The sequence below is a fragment of the Tympanuchus pallidicinctus genome, unplaced genomic scaffold (assembly GCF_026119805.1).
Source record: "Tympanuchus pallidicinctus isolate F22 unplaced genomic scaffold, pur_lepc_1.0 scaffold7, whole genome shotgun sequence".
Taxonomy (NCBI): Eukaryota; Metazoa; Chordata; class Aves; order Galliformes; family Phasianidae; genus Tympanuchus; species Tympanuchus pallidicinctus.
Genome location: NW_026294791.1, coordinates 14,822,589 through 14,844,074, shown reverse-complemented (window position 1 = coordinate 14,844,074; position 21,486 = coordinate 14,822,589). Strand labels below are relative to the sequence as shown.

General features: G+C 37.8%; 1 protein-coding gene across 2 annotated transcripts; it reads right to left on the bottom strand.

Annotated features, from left to right (window-relative positions):
• Positions 1–327: 327 nt before the first annotated feature.
• Positions 328–21,193, bottom strand: ZNF326 (zinc finger protein 326). Of its 2 annotated transcripts, XM_052666608.1 has the most exons (13): positions 20,982–21,193; positions 20,429–20,503; positions 15,062–15,188; positions 12,605–13,010; positions 9,783–9,981; positions 9,209–9,243; positions 8,220–8,307; positions 6,655–6,769; positions 5,535–5,682; positions 5,223–5,322; positions 4,547–4,677; positions 3,601–3,696; positions 328–1,041 (listed from the first exon to the last, which is right to left on the bottom strand). In XM_052666608.1, the coding sequence occupies exons 1-13, from the start codon at positions 20,995–20,997 to the stop codon at positions 880–882; spliced, it is 1,698 nt and encodes a 565-aa protein (XP_052522568.1). In that variant the 5' UTR covers positions 20,998–21,193; the 3' UTR covers positions 328–879. The 2 variants fall into 2 exon arrangements, with proteins under 2 accessions (XP_052522568.1, XP_052522567.1); XM_052666607.1 differs by lacking the exon at positions 20,429–20,503 and having other exon boundaries at positions 20,982–21,129.
• Positions 21,194–21,486: the final 293 nt, after the last annotated feature.

Below are 21,486 nucleotides of genomic sequence, written 5' to 3'. Positions count from 1 at the left end.
CTCTGTGCCTTGGTCACATGTACATAGCAGTAGTTACAATTTAACATTCCCCAAAGGAAAGGAGCACAAACTGCATATATGATGACATTTTGAAAAAAATCCCCACGATGGCTGCAAGGAATTATGCAGTTATTTCTATTAACATTATCATATTTAGATGAAAAGGCTAGGTGTAGTCTGAATGCACAGAAAGAAACAAAAACTAACATCAAACAGTAAGATTAACTTCTAAATAATCATAGCATCAATGAAGAATTGATTCAAAACTTGTTTGGTGGGCTGCATGGGGAAACCCTTGAGATACTTAACTGTAGACACTTCAAACAGTAACATTTCTTACATGTTTTATTTCTACAAACTGGTACATTTTATCACAAAAAGCTACAAGGCATATTATAACACATATTCTATTATACAGAGTGCAATGCAGTTCCAAAAAAGCCACACTCAACAGCACAATTTTTGAAGTTTACTCTTTCTGTACTGAGGTAAACAGAAGCTTATGCCATACAGCATTTAAAATATTTACCCCCAGACCATCCTTCCAAATGATTAGATCAAAAACTATTATTTCAAACTTTCAATGCACACATCAAAAAATAGAAAGCTTAAAAAAATATACAACACAATGTTTAATCAGCTTTAACGGTCAGTTTGCTATAAAAAGCTCAACTAAAATAATCTTAATTTCATTTTAAACAAAATCAGAAACACAAGAAATTATATGAACAAGTTCTCCACAGAATGGAATGCATGCATAGGGTGGGGAGTCTTAACAATGTTCATCTGAGTCTATTAAAAAGTCTTAGCCACTTTAGAGCAGAAATAAAAAGCTGTTTTGCCCCCCCTCCCCAATATTTTTTTCTCATTTTCTTGCATTTAATTATCTTCAGTGTGGTCTAAAGTAAAGTCAGTTTGCTCTTCAGTTTCTTCCTCCTCTTCTTCCTCCTCTTCTTCCTCACCCTCAGCTGGCTCTTCAGCCTTGTCTTCTTCTGTCTGCTGCTCCTGAGCCTGATCACTGATTTCAAAAGGATTTTCACCCTGAATGAGAAAATTTAAAACACTTCAAATATTTGTTCCAAACAAACTAAAACAACGTTTATCATTTCAGTGACTGAAGTGGCCCACAGAAAAATCTCAAGTATATAAAACACAAAATTCAGCACTCAGTAAATTAAAACTACATTTTTACATTTCTGAATCTTTTTACTAAATCTGTAGGTCTCTACAGATGCTTCCTTTCCCCTAAAATTCAAATCAAATCTGAATACCAAAATAATCCCTTCTTTTCTTTATTCACTGCTAACTCCAAATAACCCTACCAAAGGCAAACAATTCCATAAATAAAAAAATCAAATGTGGAATTACACTGACTAGACTAAAACTCATTTCATTGCTGATCCAGAAAAATTATCAAGCAGATATCTTAAAGACTACTCTGAATACATTGCCACCCTAGTAGCCTTTTTCCTCTATTTCATAGGATAATTGTGCACAAGATGTACCTCAACTTTCACTTCTTTCAGATGTTTAAACACTACAAATAATCAATAATAGAGTAACATGAAACATTAGGAGTTTCTTTGCCCTTTCATGTTTGAATAGCTGACAGAGCAACTCTGATGTGAAAACAACACCAACTTGCTACATCAGGATTCACAATTTTGCACAGAGAAACTCAGACTAATAGGGGAAAAAAAAAAAGAATGCCTTTGCTCATTAAGATGTATCAATAGCAGTTAACAAAAAAAAAATTAGAAGTTGTTGACTTCCAGTTGTGTTTTTTTTTTTTTTTTTTTTTTTTTGCCAAAGGGATTAATGAAATTCATTACCTGCCTTTCAGAGTTGTGCCATCTACTCAACAGTCTCACAGGACTTCCCTGTCTCAAGTTTTTTCTTTCTACTCTGCATATGCAGGACACACAAAACCTTCTGAAATGGTGGGGGTTTTTTTGTTGGTGGTAGTTTTTTTGTAGGCTCCTCCGCCACCCCAATGGCCCATGGTCTTAAAACTGATTTGCAATTGTAAGCAGGGTTTACTCCACTCCAGGAAAACTACAGGCATGTAGTGGCTCAAAGTGCTGCATAAGACAAACAGACTCTTTCAATCTGCAGTTCTTTATACACTGAGATAAGTATGAGGAGGAATTCTATTACCAGAAGCTGTACACATCTCACTGAGCGTATGTGTGCATAATGTTCAAGGAACACCAATGAAGCACTCTAAAAATGGTAGTGCCTCCTTAGGAAGGTGATCTTGCCTTTATCTATTGACAAACAGCAAGTTTCCGTCCCTCATCCCACCAATCCCCCACTAGGGGGCTGTAAGGAACAACACACACACATCAAACCATAAAAAAAAATACCAGCAGAGACAGTTGGAAATACATTCAAATATTTGAAACTGTGCTAGCTGGTTGTCACCTTTTCTGCTTCCTATAGAAGTTGTCCAAAACCAATTCGTACATCCCATCATCCACAACTGCTCAGAGCATAACTAAATTTGAATATCTAGATTACAGTGAAATTCTGCATTGGCTCACACCTGTCATATTTCTGCAAGGCAAAACTGCTCTTTCTAAAAGAATCCGTTGCTTAAGCACAAGGAAAGTTATAAGCCAATTAATCATAATTAACAAAAACAACCAACAGTGTTAATACAGAAAGATACATATCTGAACAGAAAAGAAAAAAACATTTTTGCCAGAATGAATTCACCTGTATTTCTCAAGCTGTGAATTTGCAATGCAGGCTGCCAAGCCTTTCAAAGTTTTTTTATCACAACTATTTCTGTAAACTTCCATAAATTCTAAAAATTATGAGGAATATTAGACAAGAAGCATATACAGTACTTCACTACAAAGTGTAAGTAGGAGTTTTTGCTTCTGAACAAGCATTTGTAAAGTGTTTTGTGTTCTATAGTTAGTATTGCGTAAAGATTCCGTTAATATCCTAAAACTTGACTTCATAGAAATGACTGATCAAATATTGACCAGATTTATATAAATGCAAAATCAAAAATGTAACTGGTAAATCTGAAAGCGGTCATTTTTTCTGCAAATAAATGAAGTTAAAGCCTGTGGCCCCATGGTGCAGCTTGGTTCTCCTTCCCACCAGTGTGGGACAGGTGGTACTCAGAACTGGAACACCTCTGCAGATCTGCATTCAGCCTTGGTTGATGTGCTTGCTAGGATACACAGACAATGTGGAATTAAAACTCAGAGATGGCTGTTTGGCTATGCATAGTTGTTTTCCCTGTAAGATGAAGTCTTGCCTCCTTTCTGATTTGTGTGTTCTGTAGAGACACTCAAGGCCAGGCTGGGCCAGGCTCTGAGCAGCCTGGTCAATGCACCCCTGTTCATGGCAGGAGAGTTGGATAAGTTGACCTTTGAAGGTCCCTGTCAATGACTCTGTGATTCTGTGATTTGAGACTATGATGTGAAACTGGAAAAATACATTACAGTAAATTCAACGTGTGAACAACCAAGATGGCAGAAACAGGAGACAGAGCACTGAGATTAAATTCCACCCATACAGATGAAACGGTGATATCACTAATATTACAGATGACAGCATTTTATTTTCCTGATTCAATCTTACCTTCACATACAGCTCATATCGTGCCTTGACTATTGGATTATTCAAGATACTGGTAGCAGTAAGAACACTCTCCCTTTTTATTTGTTCTCTGTAGGCCTAGGAAACAGATTTTACAGTGAATAACCATTACAAACCTGTTCTAATTGCCATACATTTCAATTTGTGGTCTGTTTCTGTAAGGTAAAGCATGAAAGTAATAGAAGACGAAATGCTTACTCCTGGTATTTAAGTCCAAACAACATAATAAACTGAATTAAGTTTGATAGCATTTAAGTCTTACACAACAAACTACAAACAATGATGCACCTGTCTATTCCCAGTTACCTGTTCTCACCTATAGACAACGTTCATTTTTTTTTTCCATCACAGCCTAATACAGTTCATAATTACAAAAGCTCAAGAATTAATTTGGAAATCTAACCTATTGTGACAACTGAGATCATTTTTCTATTCATGCTACTCTTTAACTCTTCCACCAACATTAGAAGCATATCAAACTGTAACAGGATCCAAATCCATACTGCTGCTAATTCTACTCTACTCTCACCTTTTTCACATTAAAAGTATAATAGACAATCAAAGAAAAGACATCAGCACTGTTATCTTACTGGAAAGAAGTATTATGTTTTATAGTTACAATTTCAATAAGATTCTGACACTCCATGGCAGCAAAAAAAAGAAAAAAAAAATCCCCTGAAATAAAAACGTACAGTTATTCCTAGCAACCTTCTCAGAATTCTCTACTGACAGCTATCAAGTACACCAACTTTTCATTAACTGTAGGTATTCAAATGCCAGCTACTTCATGAGACATTTACAAAGGGCATTCTAGATTTTTAGAGAAATAATGCTAGTACAGTTTAAAAATTACTTACTCTGCTCACCTACTATAAGAGTATATATTTACTATTATTTCTTCTTTTTTAAGTAATATGCCATATCTTACTTGTTTTCCTTTTGTGTGGTCAGGAGACTTTAAGTGCTGCTGAACAGAACTGTGCAGTGCAGGAACATACACACTGCAAGCACTGCAGTGAACAGTCTCAACTTTCATCATATGGTCATCAGCAGTAACCCCTGCCAAAGAACACATAACAAGTCATTAACATGAAATGTGTCATTCCAGACAACTGGAAGAGGGATTAGTTATTCTGTACCAGGAAAGTTAGGATTTTCAATTGTTAACCACGTCAAACTGAACCACAGGGGAATGTTCACGCAAATTCAGGCATCAAAACCAGGCTCGCTGAAGATAACATTGAAAGAGGATGTATTTCATCTGGATACTCCAATTCCTTCTCTCCACAGACTATATATAAGAGTCAGGCAATTATGTTTGATGCCTGAGGTTATAAAACATGAACATTACCTGCCTAATAGAGGAAGACAACATTACAGCAATCAGAAGTTCGAACTCTCTCCAACACCTCCTGGTTTTTAAAATCTACAATAACTGATATTCTTAATGCACATCTTAATACAACAAATAAACCTTGAAGCCCTCAATTTCTCACAAAGCAGCTGAATTAGTTCTAGACCTGATATTAATAGTTTATTTCCTTGTTTCTCCACAACACCTGATATGCACAATATGTGCTACCACATAAAGAGCATTTGCTCACCTTCCATGATATCTTTTTCAACAGTTTGAGCATTTTCTGTTTGGTTACTAGTCTGTTGTTTACGCATAGCTGTCTTCTTGAACTTATTCACCATACACTCCTACAGAGAATCAAAGAAAACAGTTATGCAACTAACGTGAGTATTTATGTTCCAGTAGGAAGCTATGTTTGAAATATTACTCAGAATAATATCAAATTACATATAAGAATAACAATCAATTAAGCATATTTTGAAAACTAAATAATATATTCTAATTGCACTCTAATGTAAAAGTATTTTTCAAATAAAAAAAAAAAAATCTCTTTTCTTACATGAAGAAACTCCATCACTACTTTGTCAAATTTGGTTTGCTTCTGAATATGATCCAGTGTTTCCTGGTGAGCTGCACTCTCCAGATGGGATTCAATTTCTTTTTCTTCAAATGTTCGAAACTTGCAAAATGAGCAAGTAAATGCCATTCTAGCAAGAGAAATGCAAGAAATAATATCACTATTAAAGAAATATTCTTTCCTCAGAAGATTGAAGACCTCACAAAACTAATCAGAAATGGAATAGGAAAAGTATTCCTTACAGAAGCCTAAGTGGAAAAAAAAAAAAAGTCCAGTATTTTACCAATAAAACGCATATCTACTACAAGTTCCAAACATAAAAAAGAGCTACTCTAAGACCAATTACCTTTCTATGTAGGAGAAAAGCTGCTAGACATTTTAAAGTCATTAGTATGCTTCACTGTAGCAAAACTGAGATAAGTTATAGAACTACCTACCCATTTTTGCTACAAAACAGCTCGCTATACATATTCAAACTGAATGAGGTCAGTTTTGTATCAGCTTAAGTCAGCATTAACATAAATTTAACTGAAATATATACTTCAAAAACAGTACCACTCTAAGCTGGTTCTCAAGTGATCAGTGATGTGTTTGTCAGGAAGAGGTTAGTAATTCACATACATAAGGCCAGTGCCTTACCACCCTCATCATGAAGAATTTCTTCACCAATTCCTAATCAAAATCCACTCTATTAGAGAAACTGTTACCCCTTGTCCTCTCCCTACAGCCCTGAACAAAAAGTCCCTCATCTTTCCTATAGGCCCCTCTAAGTACAATAAGGCTGCTATTAGGTCTTCCCCCCTAGAGACTTCTCTTCTATAGACTAACTGACCCCAGCTCCCTTAACCCAATCATCCTTGCGAACCTCCTCAGGCCCTCTCTAACAGGCCCGTGCCTCTTTCTTATGCTTCGGGCCCCAGAGCTGAATATTCAGTCTTCTAAATCAAGAGATTTGGGTGCTGTTTATTTCTGCTTGTTTGTTGGATCTATTTTTCATTTAAAAACAGTCCAAAAGGTCCTTTCAGGAGCAAAGACATATCCTTATTATGTAAGAATAAGGCAGAAGAAAACCAAAGCACACAAGACAAGTTACAACACAAACCTGTATCCATCGCCGTATTTCTCGCTGTTTTTTTCCCTTCTACGCCTTTGCTTCTCTCTTCTTGCCTCAATTCGCCGCTTTTCCTCCTCTTCACTTTTAGCTTCTCCTTTGGAATCTTAACATACAGAAGGATTTTAAAACATCATGTACCCCCCAAAAAATCCATCTTTCCAGGGAAAGCACCTGCCTTCCACATTTCTGCCACAAACACTCAAGGAATAGCGAAAAATGCAGAGGAAAAAAAAAAAAAACAGAAAAAAACCCAAAATGGTTTGAAGGCCTATTTAAATGCCATAGAAGTTTTTTCCCTCCATTACAGAAGACAAATTAAAACATCTACTTCAAACAGTTCTAGATTACACTCATAAAAGAAAATTCAGAGTAAATCAACTCCTGTTTTGTTGTGCCTAGTTATTAAAGGCCTTTCCAAGTAAGTAACCAGAAAAGGGCACAGAAAAAAGCACCAGGAAAAAAGCTTTGTTAAACAATCATCTAGCACATATGTAGGAGTGTAGACAAATGACTACAAAATGTTTCTGCAACGGTGAAGACTTACAGACATAGATCTTTTGCAGACGTGTACTTATGCTTACTTCTACTTCTAAAGTCTATACACAGTAAGAATATTAAAATATTATTCAGTTAGTTGTTTCAGAGCAGTAAAAAAAAAAAAAAAAATCACTTATTCTTCCTGTGCATATAATATATATAATACATAAAATATAATCTGTCTGCATCCAAACAGTAGGAACAAAGGAACATACAGCAGGGGAATATAAGAAAACTGGAGACTAGTGAAAAGCTCTGCAGGTTTAGAAACGTCACTGAGATTGAAAACATTTCTAATGACTAACAGTTTACCCTTCATTCCTGATGAACACTAAATCTTTTCGTTTTGTAGCAGAGTTGAAAAAATTGATCTGATCTAGACGTGAGAAAAACTTCTATCCAAAATTGTTGGGTTCTTTTTATTACTATAAAAGTTCATTAAAAAAAAAAAAAAAAGGCAAATCAAAAACAAACAACACCCACATTTCGCACAGGCCTCAGTATTTCAATTTTACTTACTGTCTTACCACCAATCCCAGAAGCATCCAAAGAATCACTTGTTGTACTGTTTCTGCAGCAGTACAACATTCTGGGGAGTAAAGCCAGTATCTTACTCCTCAAACTCATAAACTTATGCACTCATACAGTTACAAGCTGGGGAAATAGAAGCCTGTGCCTACATACAAGCTGGTACCACACAGTGAGGCTCCCACTTTCCTTCAGTGTGCTTACACCAATTTTTAAGCAGTAGAAAAATGTATGTAATTTTTAAAATTCCTAAATTTGGATAAAGGATCCAAAATGAGAATTACAACGCAGAGACAAAATAAGCAATGGTTAGATATTACAAACCCTATTCTCCTGCATGGTCTAAATGCATAAACTCTTAAAAACAACGAGTCATGTTGTGCAATAATCATCAGAAGTCATACATGCATACACACCAAATCTATTCACTCAGTCACACACAAAAAAAAAATCCATAAAACCTTACCCGACAAAGCCAACTGACTTACCTCCAAAAGTCTGATACCCAACATCATAAGCATCTCTTGTAAAGTCTTCATATATAACAACTGCACCACTTGTATCCACTTCAATTTCCTAATTTAAAAAAACAAATATCATGAAAAAGATGCAATGCCATTCTAAATCCAAAAAACAGTTTAAGTCACTTTAATTCAAAGAATTTGTTACCTCTTCATTTTAAGAAAATATGATAAAGTGTACAGAGTAACTACGTATGGACTTAATGTACCTCAAGTACTTATAACCTCAAGTTATACATTAACCTTTAATACATTGATACATATATGAATTTATTTCATAAGCAAAATACCACCTTCTACACAAGCCTTCTGACTTTCAACTCCAACTTATACTTTGTTGAGAACACATTAATAGCTCGAGTCAACAAGAAGAAAACAATGTTTCAGTCTCAACACAGAAAAAAAGATAAATACCCTGAGCTTAATAATCACATTTCTTGTATACAGTTGCAACTGATCTTCCTGTAAGTGGGAACTAATCCTTTGCACCTTACCAGAGAGCATTTGTTAATAGTGACCTCCTTTCCATTCACTTTCTCTCCTTAATATGCCCATGTCTGATCTATTCTCACTGTAGTAGTTCCCCATCATTTTCTACTTGAATTTCCTAACCCCAAGCAGATCACAGGTATGTGAAATCAAGCTGACTGCCCATAACAATATGGGGAGTGTTCACATCATAGCTGTATCACAAGAGTATCCTGTACACCTACAAATACATTTTAAATTCACTTTTCACAAGGTATAGCACAAGCTACACCTTTCATTCAAAATCAGTAAGATTTTATGCCACCAAACTGAGACAGTTTAAGATAAAATGGGAAAAAAAGTTTACAAGAACTTTCATAGTTAAGAGCTTAGTTCTTAAATAACTCTAGCTTAGCAATTACCTGCATTAAGGTATACTGCACAAACTTCTGAATTAATCAAACATTTTCCAGTTTGGAGAGTCTTACCTCTATAGTAGAATCCTGGAAAGACGACTTCATATCTATAAGCACAAAACAAGGAAGAAATAAATAATACAAAACTGCTGTTTAATATCACTATCAATTAATTTTAAAGCAGCTAAGTTATTCAGAAAAAAAATATTATCCTGCATTTAAGACAGTCTACATCTACAATTCACCATATTTTAATAGCACTAGAATTAAACCAGATATCCACACAAACAAACAAACCATATTTTTAGAAACAATCACTGCTATTTAACTCCAAAAAGCCAAGGAAGCAATATCTTTTTGAGACATGTTAGACATTAAAAATGATTTTTAAAAACTTGCTGAAATATAGCCTATGTTGTGTGCATCAGTTTTCTGTTACTTGAAATCCACTTTTCTAGTTTTCAGCTACATTACATTGCTCAGAGCACCTTTCAGTGTAGGTCTTAATAAACTGCACTAGGCCTTTCAATAGTTAGAACAGTTACAAAACAGCACATGAAGACTTCTTCCTGAATATTAAAAGGAAATAATTGCTGATAATTAAGTTGTAATAATTTTTACTTAATACTGGCTCTTTATCACTTACTAGATGACTTTTTCTGTGTCAACTTCAAAATAGGTTTTGTCATTTTGGGTTTCTTGATAAATGTCCCACCAGGTTTGTTGTATGGCTGTGGCATCATTTTCCTTTTTATTCCTCTTGCAGCAACTGCTGCAGGGCTGGGTTTGTTATGATAGTCAACAACAATTCCAGGTCTGTGCATTCCTCCAAAGTCTCCCATATGCTGGAAATTCGTGAAAAAAAAGTATTAGTATATGACAGATAGACATAACAATTACTTGGCACAAGTGTTTACAATTAAACTGTAAACTAAAACGTGCATTCTGGAACAAAATGCAGGGGAAATTTAAGCTTCCAATTTCAATGTTTGTGCAAAGGCTGTGTGGGTGTTTGTCCAGTAAAATACACACACACATACATACAAAAATTGTGTTTCTGCTTATTCAGAACCATTGTCCAAGATGACGAACGTGCCTGTCAGTCTCAGCCTAGAATCTTTGCTTCCCTCTTCAGATTTTCTACATAAAACTTGTCCTTCTGTGAAAAAACAGCTAACCAAATCATTTCCTCCTATACTCTAGTAGACAGCCATTAAAAAAAAAAAAAAAAAAAAGACAAGCTTCTTTATGCCCAATGATCAGCAACTGAAAAATTAATAAAGGTCATCCAGTGATAAACTTGAAGGAAGCTCAGTCTCTCTTTTAATTAATCATTCCAGGACGATGCATGACAGTGAATTCAAAAGTTGTGCTTTGTACAAAAACCATGCCAGCAACAGGAATGAAAATTCATTTGAAAAACTACGCCTTTCTATCATATCTGAAATGCTCTAGAGACATTTATGGACATTTTACATGTTTACAGAAACAACTTCTCTGAGTAATCTGAAGAGGGAGAAGTTAGGCAGCCATTTTTTTTCCCAAAGCACTAACACTTTCCTTAATACTAGCTCAACTATTTGATTAATAAAGGGCAGAAGGGAGCCCACTGACTGGTTGGGTATATTGGATAAGCAGAAATATCCCCATCACTGTGAGAAGAAAATTACTGCTACAGTAGCAAAGTTAAATAAACATGAAAATAACTTCAAACATACTTTCCACAAAATGTATGCCCATTTTAGTAGCAGATTTTAAATCACGAACTGAATGTACCAGAACAGGTTACTTGTCTTAATCAGAAGTCCATGCACAAGATCTCCACGTTAATTTATTTAGTTGAGATAGTTACAGAACTACCTAGCATGTATATAAATTTGACATGAAGTCAGCACTTGAATAATTTCAAGTACTTTTTTTGTTTTTTTTAAACAGTATCTATTAAAGGTGCAATGCATTTTAAATATAGTAAGTAGTTTAGTTCTTATGTAATAAAGGACAATGCAGAGGCCCACAAAGATAGATTTTAAAAAGCAAAAACAAAGAAGAAATAAGGCTGCTTGGTCAAAATTTTGCACAAAACTTTCAGATCCAAACAAGTTCTGAAAGGATGGCATCAAAGCTTAGGAATCAAGTGCTTTCAGCTTGACAAGTAAAGAAATAAGAAGATCAGGCTATTTCTAAAACCATGCTACATGCTAGCTAGTAGCCATGTGCAACCCTGAGCTAAAATTTGAATATGGCAACTACAGTATACAAGAATGCTGCAAAGCAAATCTTCTGAAACAAAACCAACACACAATTAGGCACTTTAAAAAAAAACATTAAAAATTAACAAATAATCTTCCTCTACACTTCAAGCTACAAACAAGTTTAACATTAAAGAATCACTTCCCAAAGAAATATGGCACACAAGAATTTTAAAAGTGAGGTTGCATCTGGAGGCACAGACAGAAAAGCGCTCACTGAACCCTTTATGCTTTGAAATTAAATATATATATATATATATATATATCAAAATTGAGATTATAAAACCAATGTAAAGGGACACCATCAACTTAAAGTTCATACTTCTGTCAAGATGATTTCTTAATTCTCTCCAATTTTTCCTCTAACTCATTTAACATCAAGCATTACTGCTCCAAATTGTCTGTGATCCACTACTTGTGTATGTTTAATACTGACATATTTTTTACATCCTACCCTGGAAGCCACTGAAAAAGTTACAACACAGCTGCAAAATAAAACACACAATTAGGAAGATTAGGAACATTATCTCAAGTCTGTGAAAGAATCTGATTTCAAGTTGATGATGCCCCTTTTAAATGATGCTCCAATTTTAAATGAGAATCATTGTAACAGCTAACCACCTACCTTCACAATTTCCTCCTCATCATTCCTTCAATACACAAGTCATGTGCATTTTTCAGTATACAAGCACATGTTGAACATACTAAAGATTGAGCTAAGATTTTCACCTTTACGGGAAACAAAAACTACTCTAGCATTCACAACCTGGTTTTTGTTTTTTGCATATACATTGCACCTTTAACCTACTCAAAACTTCAAATGGCTTTGAATTAAACTTTTACAATACTCAAAAATTTCCCCACCAGCAAGAAGGATGCTAGTGTTTACAAGGAAAAATGCAAGTCCTTTTAATCCCTTTTAGACCAAACCTATTACTTTTATCTTCACCTTTCACACAAAAGGAGAGATTTAATAAACCTTATCAACTAGTCTTCTATTACTCATTACTTTCGAAAGAGAAAGAGACTGCGTTCTACTTGAAGACAGCTTCAAGGGGGTAAACAACATCATCAACCATGATAGTTTGCTTGGACAAAAAAAAGAGACAACGAAAACACAACACACTGTATTGAACAGTGTATCAATTGTATAGCAGTGGTCTTGAAAGGGTTTAAAAGAGTGTCTAGTGAAAAGAATCTGAAAAGATTCTGTACTTACTCCTCGGCCTCGGCCTCTGCCTGTTGATGGTCCTCCAAAAGCATCATAGTTTCTGCTTCCAAATCCACTTTCAGGATAAGCAGGCGTTCCTCTCCCCCGAGAGCCTACAGGTGCAGGCTTCATATGGGGTGAAGAAAAACTGCTGTAGGAAGAGTAACTCTCTCTTCCTCTGTCCTCCATAAACCCAGGCCTCAATTTTGAACGGGAGTAAGGTGCTTCCCAGCTAGACCCGCCCTGGTTTCTACCTCCGAAAGAGTCAAGGCTATTCCGGTAGGAGTTGTCAAATCGACCACCATAACTACCTCCGAAGCGGCTTTGTTCGGGTTCATTATAACCATAGCCAGATCTGTACAGATCTCGCCCACCCAGAGAAGACCCGGAGTCGTAAGACTCATAAGGTCCAAACCTGGAAAAGTTGCACAGTGAGGAGAAAAAAAAGTAAGCTTACTAAAGTTATACATTTCAAAAGACAAGTTATCAGTTGACATTTATCAACTAAAATCAATTTACTACTATACTGGTCTGTACAGTTGTGTTATTGTTTAATCTTGATTAGGGCTGGGCAAATGACACTGACCAGATAGAAAGCTATCTGAGCCATTTTTGCTACAAGGAATTCTAAAGTTCAGTATGCATGAACTTTGCTTAGTTAAAATTTTCGGCAACATTTGCTAAAATATGATTAGAGCCCAGCCCTAGTCTCATGACAATAATCACCTGCAGACATTCACAGGCCAGTCAAACTCTCCCTTCTTCAAAATCATGCCCTCATAGTTTAACAGTTAAACAGCAGTTAAAAGGCGGCTTAGCTCTCATCTGAGAGAAAAACTTTTTTTTTAGTGGTACAGTTGTGAGTCTTAAACATCCCAGAACTCTGATTTTAAAGACAAATTAAGTGCTCTTCCATTCATATTAATACTTTTTAGAAATCTCCTTCCCTGTAATATTCAGTATCCCATTAAAGGTTCACCATCTTCAATATACATGTATCTTTTGTTTGCAGACCATTAAGTCTAGCAACTCAGGATTTTTGAAGTCTATCACAATCCATGCACTGTGAACAAAAATACAGCCTTTGAAATTTCACAGTAACAAAACAAGAAGCTGAAATCTTTAGCTATTTACTAAGAGTTTGTTTTACTTTAGGAGACAGGCTGAATATTATCTGTATTTGTAACCAGTTGGAAGGGAAACACATAGTATCCCTGCAGAGTTACAGTAGGTGATTCAGCAGGAGCTGGGATAGACAACCCCTTGACTGTTAAAATACAAGCTGGAACAGACTCAGTGCCTGGATCTACAGGAAACTGAACACCTTCATTTTAAAACATCTTGTAGAAGACCCAGAACTACACAGAAAATGACACTATCTACAGAAAGAGTCCATGCACAATATAAACATTACATGGCAAGAGATATTTCCATGTTCAAAGTCATTCAACATCAATCATATGCAGATTACTGTATGGTAGGTACAGCTCATTCCTGATTCTCTGCTCAGACTTTCAAGTCAATCTTAATGCTCATCAGTAAACAAATTAAACTGAACTAAAATGTTTAACGAAACCATGCAGCAAAACAACATTTCTCCAGCCTACCTACTTAGTTCTGTCCTTGCCCAGTGGCACTGCAGTGACTACAAAGAGGAATCAGTGTAGGCTGGCTAGAGTCGGACAAGAATTCAAAGGCGCATACAAGAAAACCATCAGATTATCAAAGTTTTCTTCACGTGTTATTTCCTCTGAGATAGAATCACTACTCTGGAAAGCACGCTTTTTTGAATATGATTCTGAACCCTAGATCAAATCAGCTGCTTCTCACTGGGTTTTTTTGGGGTGTTTTTGTTTTAATCTGAAAGAGCAACAGGAATAATATCCTAGCATTAAATACACAACTTTAAGACCACTGCATCAGAAAATTTATTTTAGATCAATCCATCTTACAAAGCAGCCTAAAACAAGCACACAATTTTGAGTGTAATCAGTACCTGCCAATTAAATAATCTGGACATGACTTTCAGATTCAATACCAAGATCATTTGAGCACGCCACATTCAAACCAAAGAGCACATATCCTAAATGTTCCTTGAAAACGGAATGTTGATAGATTCAGTCTAAGGCACTAAACCAATTAGGTCTAGTCTGCTCAGAAACAGTATGTCAGGCCAATCAGCTACGAATTACTAACCATTACAAAAAAATAAAAAAAAAAATCCATTTTCATTCAAAGAAACATTGTTTCACTGTCAAACATTTCCACAAAAGTGTTGATTGTTACAATCTAGCTTTTACAGTTTAATATTTGCCAGTAGTTAACAAATACGAAGATTCAGAACAAAAGTGTTCATAAAAAAAATCATAACAACATGCCTCAGGAACACTTAAGTTAGAGAGCAGAATGATTTAAACTTAAAATTGGATTTAATCAATTATTGGGAGAACTGAAGGATCGTTTTACCTGTTACCACCACCACCACCTCCTCCGCCTCCACCTCCATGACTCTCCATCCCATAGGACTGATTAAGGTAAGAGTCCATGGATCGTGGGCCACCATAGCCTCCATGCCCATAATCACGGTCCATGTCTAAAAAAAGAGCAGAAAAATGTTTATTAAGAAAGCAAGAAAGAAGTCTTACTTAGTAGTCTAGCTTATACTCTTAAATAAACCATTTAATTTTTGCCACAGTGCTTAAAAACAAAATACCGAATTTTCAGTTGTGAGTTAATTTCAATACTGTGCTGAGGGAAGCCGTGCATCTTTGTCATCGTACAAACACCTTTTAATTGAAGTCAAGATCACTTTTTTCCCAGTAGATCAGCTGGAGTTTGGGCATAAGCTAAATTAAGAGAACTAAAATGAAGAAGCTTGATGAAAACATCAGAAGTTAGCACAGAATGATGACCACTTCCCACTGTCCAGAACACACAGCTCACAGACACCTGGCCATACAACGCCACAAGAAACACTTACATGTTGACAGAGGTGCTAGTTCAAGCTCACAACGCATACCATGTTGTTGCGCAGACACTGTATGTAGGCTCCAGTCAAAAGAATTTTCTCCATTCTAGCACCAACAAAAACCCACCACAACCAGCACCGAGTTGCAGCTGACCAACTCCACAAAGATGGCTGTATTTTATAGCTGAACTGATGTCACTTTATGACATCTTTGTATCTTGTAAGGAAGTCAGGCAAAAGAACCAAGTTTCTCCCCAGCATTGTAAGTGCTCTGTAAAAGCTCTAAGACAGTGCCATAGAGCTGCATAACAAGCATGATCCAGCCCTCCCGTAGCATATGCCATTTTGCTTCAGCAGCATCGGAGTGACCCAAACTGTTTCCCAGTGCTGACCAACACCAACATCTGGCAATAGCCTGTCAAGTCAAGCCTCTTAGAAAAAGTAATGCAAAGAAAGACAGTCAGCAAACGCAGGAAGAATAACTGTATAACCACAAAAAGATCTGCCCAGTGACAAGAGTAGTTTCTACATTTCAAAATCTCCAAGTTTAAGACAGACTTTTCCAGAACAGGACAGTAAGTTCAACTGAAGTAGTAAGAAACATTCTCCATTTAAAGAAACACAATAATTCTGTGTGCACATCAATTTCACAGCAATAACAGTAGCAATGAATTAAGTATATACAATATTTCCTGTTTGTAACTACTCATTACATCAGAACAATGTTGCAAGTTACTCTCTTACATCCCTTAAGAAAGAAAAATCTACAAGTAGCATTTATCTGATTATCCCACTGTTACATAGATATTCTTAAAGAACTCCTCCCAGAAAATGCAGATTTCTTGTTGCTGTTGTTTTCTTTTAATGAGCACAGGCACTTTTCAGAAAGTTAAGGATGATAATTCTAGAACTTTGAAGTCATACTGAATATTCCCATATTTGGAGCTTACAATAAAGATACAGCAAAGTAGGAAAAAAAGCTGCTGAAAACACTAATCACCACACAACATCAACTTCAAGCGTAAGAAGTTAAACTAAGGAATCTGATAGGACTTCCAATGTAAGCATCCAACAGTCCTCCCACTCAGACTTACTGCACTGCCTTTCCCTACACTGCATGATTTAACAGGGAGTTGAAAGAAGTACAAAGATGTGACATGAAGTGACCACCTGCACAGCTTCCCACTACAGGAAACTGGAGGTAACAAATGGAAAAAGCTAAAACAAAAACCCACAAATTGGATGCTTTCTCACCAAACAGATATTTAAGTTCCAGAGCTGCTCTTCGGCAGGATGCTCTGAAATTTCCATGGTACAGAAAGTTTCTAAGCTACCAATCAGGCTAGGCATATAAGTATATCCAAGAAGTACTCATGTTACTCCTTCCACATCCCCAAGTGGACAGAGTGACATGCAGGACACGGGCAAGGCAAGAAGCAGCCAACTCTCAGACCCAGTCTAAGAACAGGTGCTTTTACCATCTTCTTCCATCTTTATCATTAGCTGCTCCAGATTGTTGAGCAGAACCTATTGTTCCAACCACTGGCCTCACTTGGCCATTCTGCCAGCTGCAAACTTAACCAAAGAAGATTTAGAACATTTATGCTTCGTGCCCAGCTTGGCAAAGATATTGCATACAAATAACAAGTGTAATGCTTTTTCAAGCACTGAGCTCTTCCTCACTTTGTGTTCTCCAGATAGGCTTTACCCTAAGAGGTGAAAGGGGGAAATATAGAAGCCAGTAAATATTATCTGCACATAGCCAAATATGAATCACTTGCACAGCTTTGATTATTACAGTCTCAACATAAATAGCCTGTGAGTTCACAAACCTGACCACACCAACATCAATATCCCATTGCACCAGTTTTGATTCTCCTGCTCTCTAAGGCCAGCCAGCGAGCATAAAAACATCCGCACAGAACAAATTTTTCAGCCTGCAGCCTGCTCCCTGATCTCTGTCCTGTTGCATCAGCTATCATCACCAGCAGAAATGCACAGAGTGAACTATTCAAGCAAAATGGGAAGATATTTCATGTGCTAAGAGAACATGCACTTAAATGCTGGGGGAAAAAACACAGCTGGGAATTGTATTATAATGTCTCATACTGAAAACAATTGTTTTACTTGGGTTTAACTTTAAAAGTAGCTGTTTAGAAAGGAAAGCTTCGAAGAAGTATTGTATATGCGTATCTATGAATACTTCCAAGAGAAAAAGAAGGAAAAAGGAAGTGGTTCACAGTCACTCCTAAAGTTTAAAAAATAAAGAGTAAATCTCTGATCCGATGAAGTCACTGACAAAGTATCTGAAACAGTTTGACGGAGGAATGCATCAGGTTTTGGCATCAGCAGCCTCATGCACAAATACAGCTGGATGAATGAGACGATGAGATAAAGTACAGGAATAGAAGAGCAAACAACAGTTCCACTTCCCATTTCCAAATTATATTTAAAGGTTCTTGGTGAAAGGGAGAAAAGTTAAAACAAAGGGGGGAAAAATACATTACCTCTAGGATTAAAAAAAAAAAATTGGGTCACTAAAAGGCAAGTTCAGTTTACAAATTAAAATGTCTGTGTACATGTATTCCTTCAGTTTAAGGAAAGAAAAATGAAAAAATGCCCAATCTAGTGGATGATTTAAAATTGCTGCAAGATGATGTCTCCTTATACAGCAAAGAGAAATCAGCTTTCCTCAGGAAGAGAAGTAGGATGACAAAACACGTAGTAGATAAGAATAAGGTTCCATTGGTACAAATGACTCTAGGAGACAGAGATGCTTGTAAAGAAGAAAACAGGATTAGAGGACAATGAAAATGTTCACAGCACAAAGAAGTGATATAGTTTGCAACAGCGTTATCCACATGGAGCATGTAAGAAGGGAGAAAGTTCTTGTAGTAATGAATAATGAAAAGTTTCAGTAAAACTTAATCTCAATAATCTTAAAACAAGAAAAACAATTACAGATCTGAAATAAAATCTACTCGCCTATAATATTTTTCATTTGTAAATCACAGTAACTACAACAAGCTTAAGGATTCACAACAATGCAACAATAAGCAGCATTTTTTCTATTGACATCTTATTTGTTTAATACTTTAAGATCACAAACTTATCATGAGATATAGAAGATTTAATGCATTATTAAGTCCCATGTAAGCCAAGGCACCATGTATATGAATGTTAGGATTTAGAGCACAAGTCATTCACCCCTCCAGATTACAAGGACAATAGTTACAGAAACCAAAATATTAACATAGTCATAAATTTTATTTGACAGGCCACATCATCCATGTCTCCGACCAAACCATCAGCATGGGACAATGGCAGAATCACAGCCATCGACAGCCACCCAGTGAAAGGCATGCCTCCAACCGGCTACAAATTTCCAACAGGAAGAACTCAGCCAAGACCCAGGCAAAGATGAAAGCACTGAACATTCATCCTCTGTTGCCATCTACTGGACCCCCTGCAAAATAGGCCCTTAGCCTACTGTACAGAATCAGGGTAAAACAAAGGTTCATTCATTCCTTACTAATGTATATACAATGCACAAACATTGATGTCAAATGTTTAAAGCTGCATACATCATAATTAACTTGTTTAATTATTATAAGTAACGTACAGCTTAATTATAACATAAGAAGGAGTATAGCAGAGGTACATTGAAGCAATATTCCAATTGTACAATATGCGTTCCATCAGTTACTTCTCACAGGATGAGCCTAGGTTCATTTTAATGCTACTATCATCAGATCTCAGAGAAGCAGGTTCTGGTTACTGACTACAGTTAACATTTGAATAAGATATTGAAAACTGCCAATTAAGAACCTTCTCTACAAAATATCTAAGGGAAATTTAATTAGGGATCCATACAGAAATTAAAAAAAAAAAATAGGGCCAGAGCTTTTCATTATTTTTTTATTTCATTCTGAAGACAGATAATTCAGAAACAGTATTACTGGCAAAAGAGCTAAGACTCAAGGAGTACATCATAAAAACAATCAAATGCAACCAAAGATGCTTCTGTAATCCATGTTTACTCCACATAACAGCCAGCGAGTGCATCAAGAGATCCAATAGTAAATAGTTATTTGGTGATATCTGTAAACGAAGCTCAGGTACAGTTTATGGCAAAAGTTTTATATTAACATGTTAACAATTTCTTGGTACTTGCTTGCATGCCGGCATGAAATGTCAAAATTACTTGAGTCTTACTGAACTCATAACCTCACTCATCTTAGAACTGTGCATTGCTTTCAGCTGTACGTATGCAATACTTTGATAACATGTAAACAAAGGCTAAGTTCTGCTCTATCACATTTATTTATATGCTTTCTGTTTTCCTTCCCAAACTTGCAAGGTAAGTTCAAAAAAGAAAAAAAAAGTAGCTTCTGCTTTTCCCCACAGCTGTATAAAAGGAGGAACCATCCCCAACATCAACATGATGGGTTCACGGTTGGATAAGACGATCTTAGTAATCTTTTCCAACCTTAAGGATTCCGCAATCCTTAAACTTCATCGATACCCTTTTCTTTTCAATATAAGTTACAAGAATAAAATATAGCAGTCCATAAGAAAGCAGATAACTGACTTACGCAAAAAGCATAGTCATAAGAAAGTCTGTATCCCCCCCATCCCCGCTTCTTGAACACCTCAGCTCTGACTGGGAACTTGCAGGAGCCCATGTTGACATGCCCAAGACGAACATCAAGCCAGCTATCCTCCTCCAGAACACAAAATCTGCAATCATACCGCGCCACATATTTCTAATAACCCTTTATTATTATTATTATTATTATTTTTTGTAAATACTGACTGTTCAGCCCCAACGCTTTTTACAGGTTAGATTTATTTATAGCTCATACCTGAGACTGACCCACTGGGCATGTTCACACCACAATGCATGGGGGTATCTGGGAATCTCCAATCTCTGTCTTCAGCTGGAGAGGATGGGTCAGTGAGAATGACTTAGTGCTTAGCGAGAGCTGGAGGGGAGAGACAGGGAGCCGCGGCGGAGCGGCTCTCTCTCCTGTCGGACCTCCGGTCTCCTGACACGGCCCCTCACGGAGCTCGCCCCGAGCTCCCCCCGGCCCGGCCCGGCCCGGCCCTGCCCGCGCCCCCGCCCGCCACCCGCCCGCCGCCCGTTCGCCCCCCGAGGGCCGCCCCCTCCCGCGCCTCCCCCACCCGCCCGCGCCCCGGGAGGCCCTCGTCCCGCGCAGCCCTCCCGCCGCCGGCCGCCGCCACAGCTCCCCCGGCCCGGGAGGGGCGGCGAGGAGGAGGACGAGGAGGTGGGTGGTGGTGGGGTTTCGTCCTGCGCGGAACAAAGCGGCCGCTGCCATTTTGAGACGCGGCCGGACCCCGTGGCAGCAGCGGGGACGGCGGCCGGGCCCTGCCCTTGATCTGGGGGTGCGCTCTCACCTTCCCCGTAGTCCATGGCGGCGGCGGGCCCCGCTCCCTGCTCCCGCACAGCTGGCGGCCGCGGCGGCGCGGCGGCGACTCCGGCTTCTGTCAATGGCGCCTTCCACCACAACGAGGCGAGGCGGGCCCTGCGCGCGGCAGCGGGGCTACGGCGAGCGGCGATTGGCCCGTGCGTGACCGTCACGTGAACGGCCCAGCCTGAAAGGAGGAGGTCCGTGCCGGCGGCGGCGCTTTATGAGTGCCGCGCGCGTTGCCCGGATCTGCGGGGTCATGCGCGGGGCTGCGTGGCCGCCATGTTAGGTGCTGGCAGCCGCCATTTTATGTTATGGCAGCGAGCCTTGTCGTGCTTGGAGGCGAAGCGGGGTTATCAGCGGCGAAACAGCCGCAACTTTGCCACACCTTTCTTCTCTCTAACATGTCTTCGGCCTTCAGTGGAAACGCGGGGGCTATGGCAGAAAACACTCTCCACCAGCAGTCTGATGGGAGTGAGCACCTGGAGCTGCTT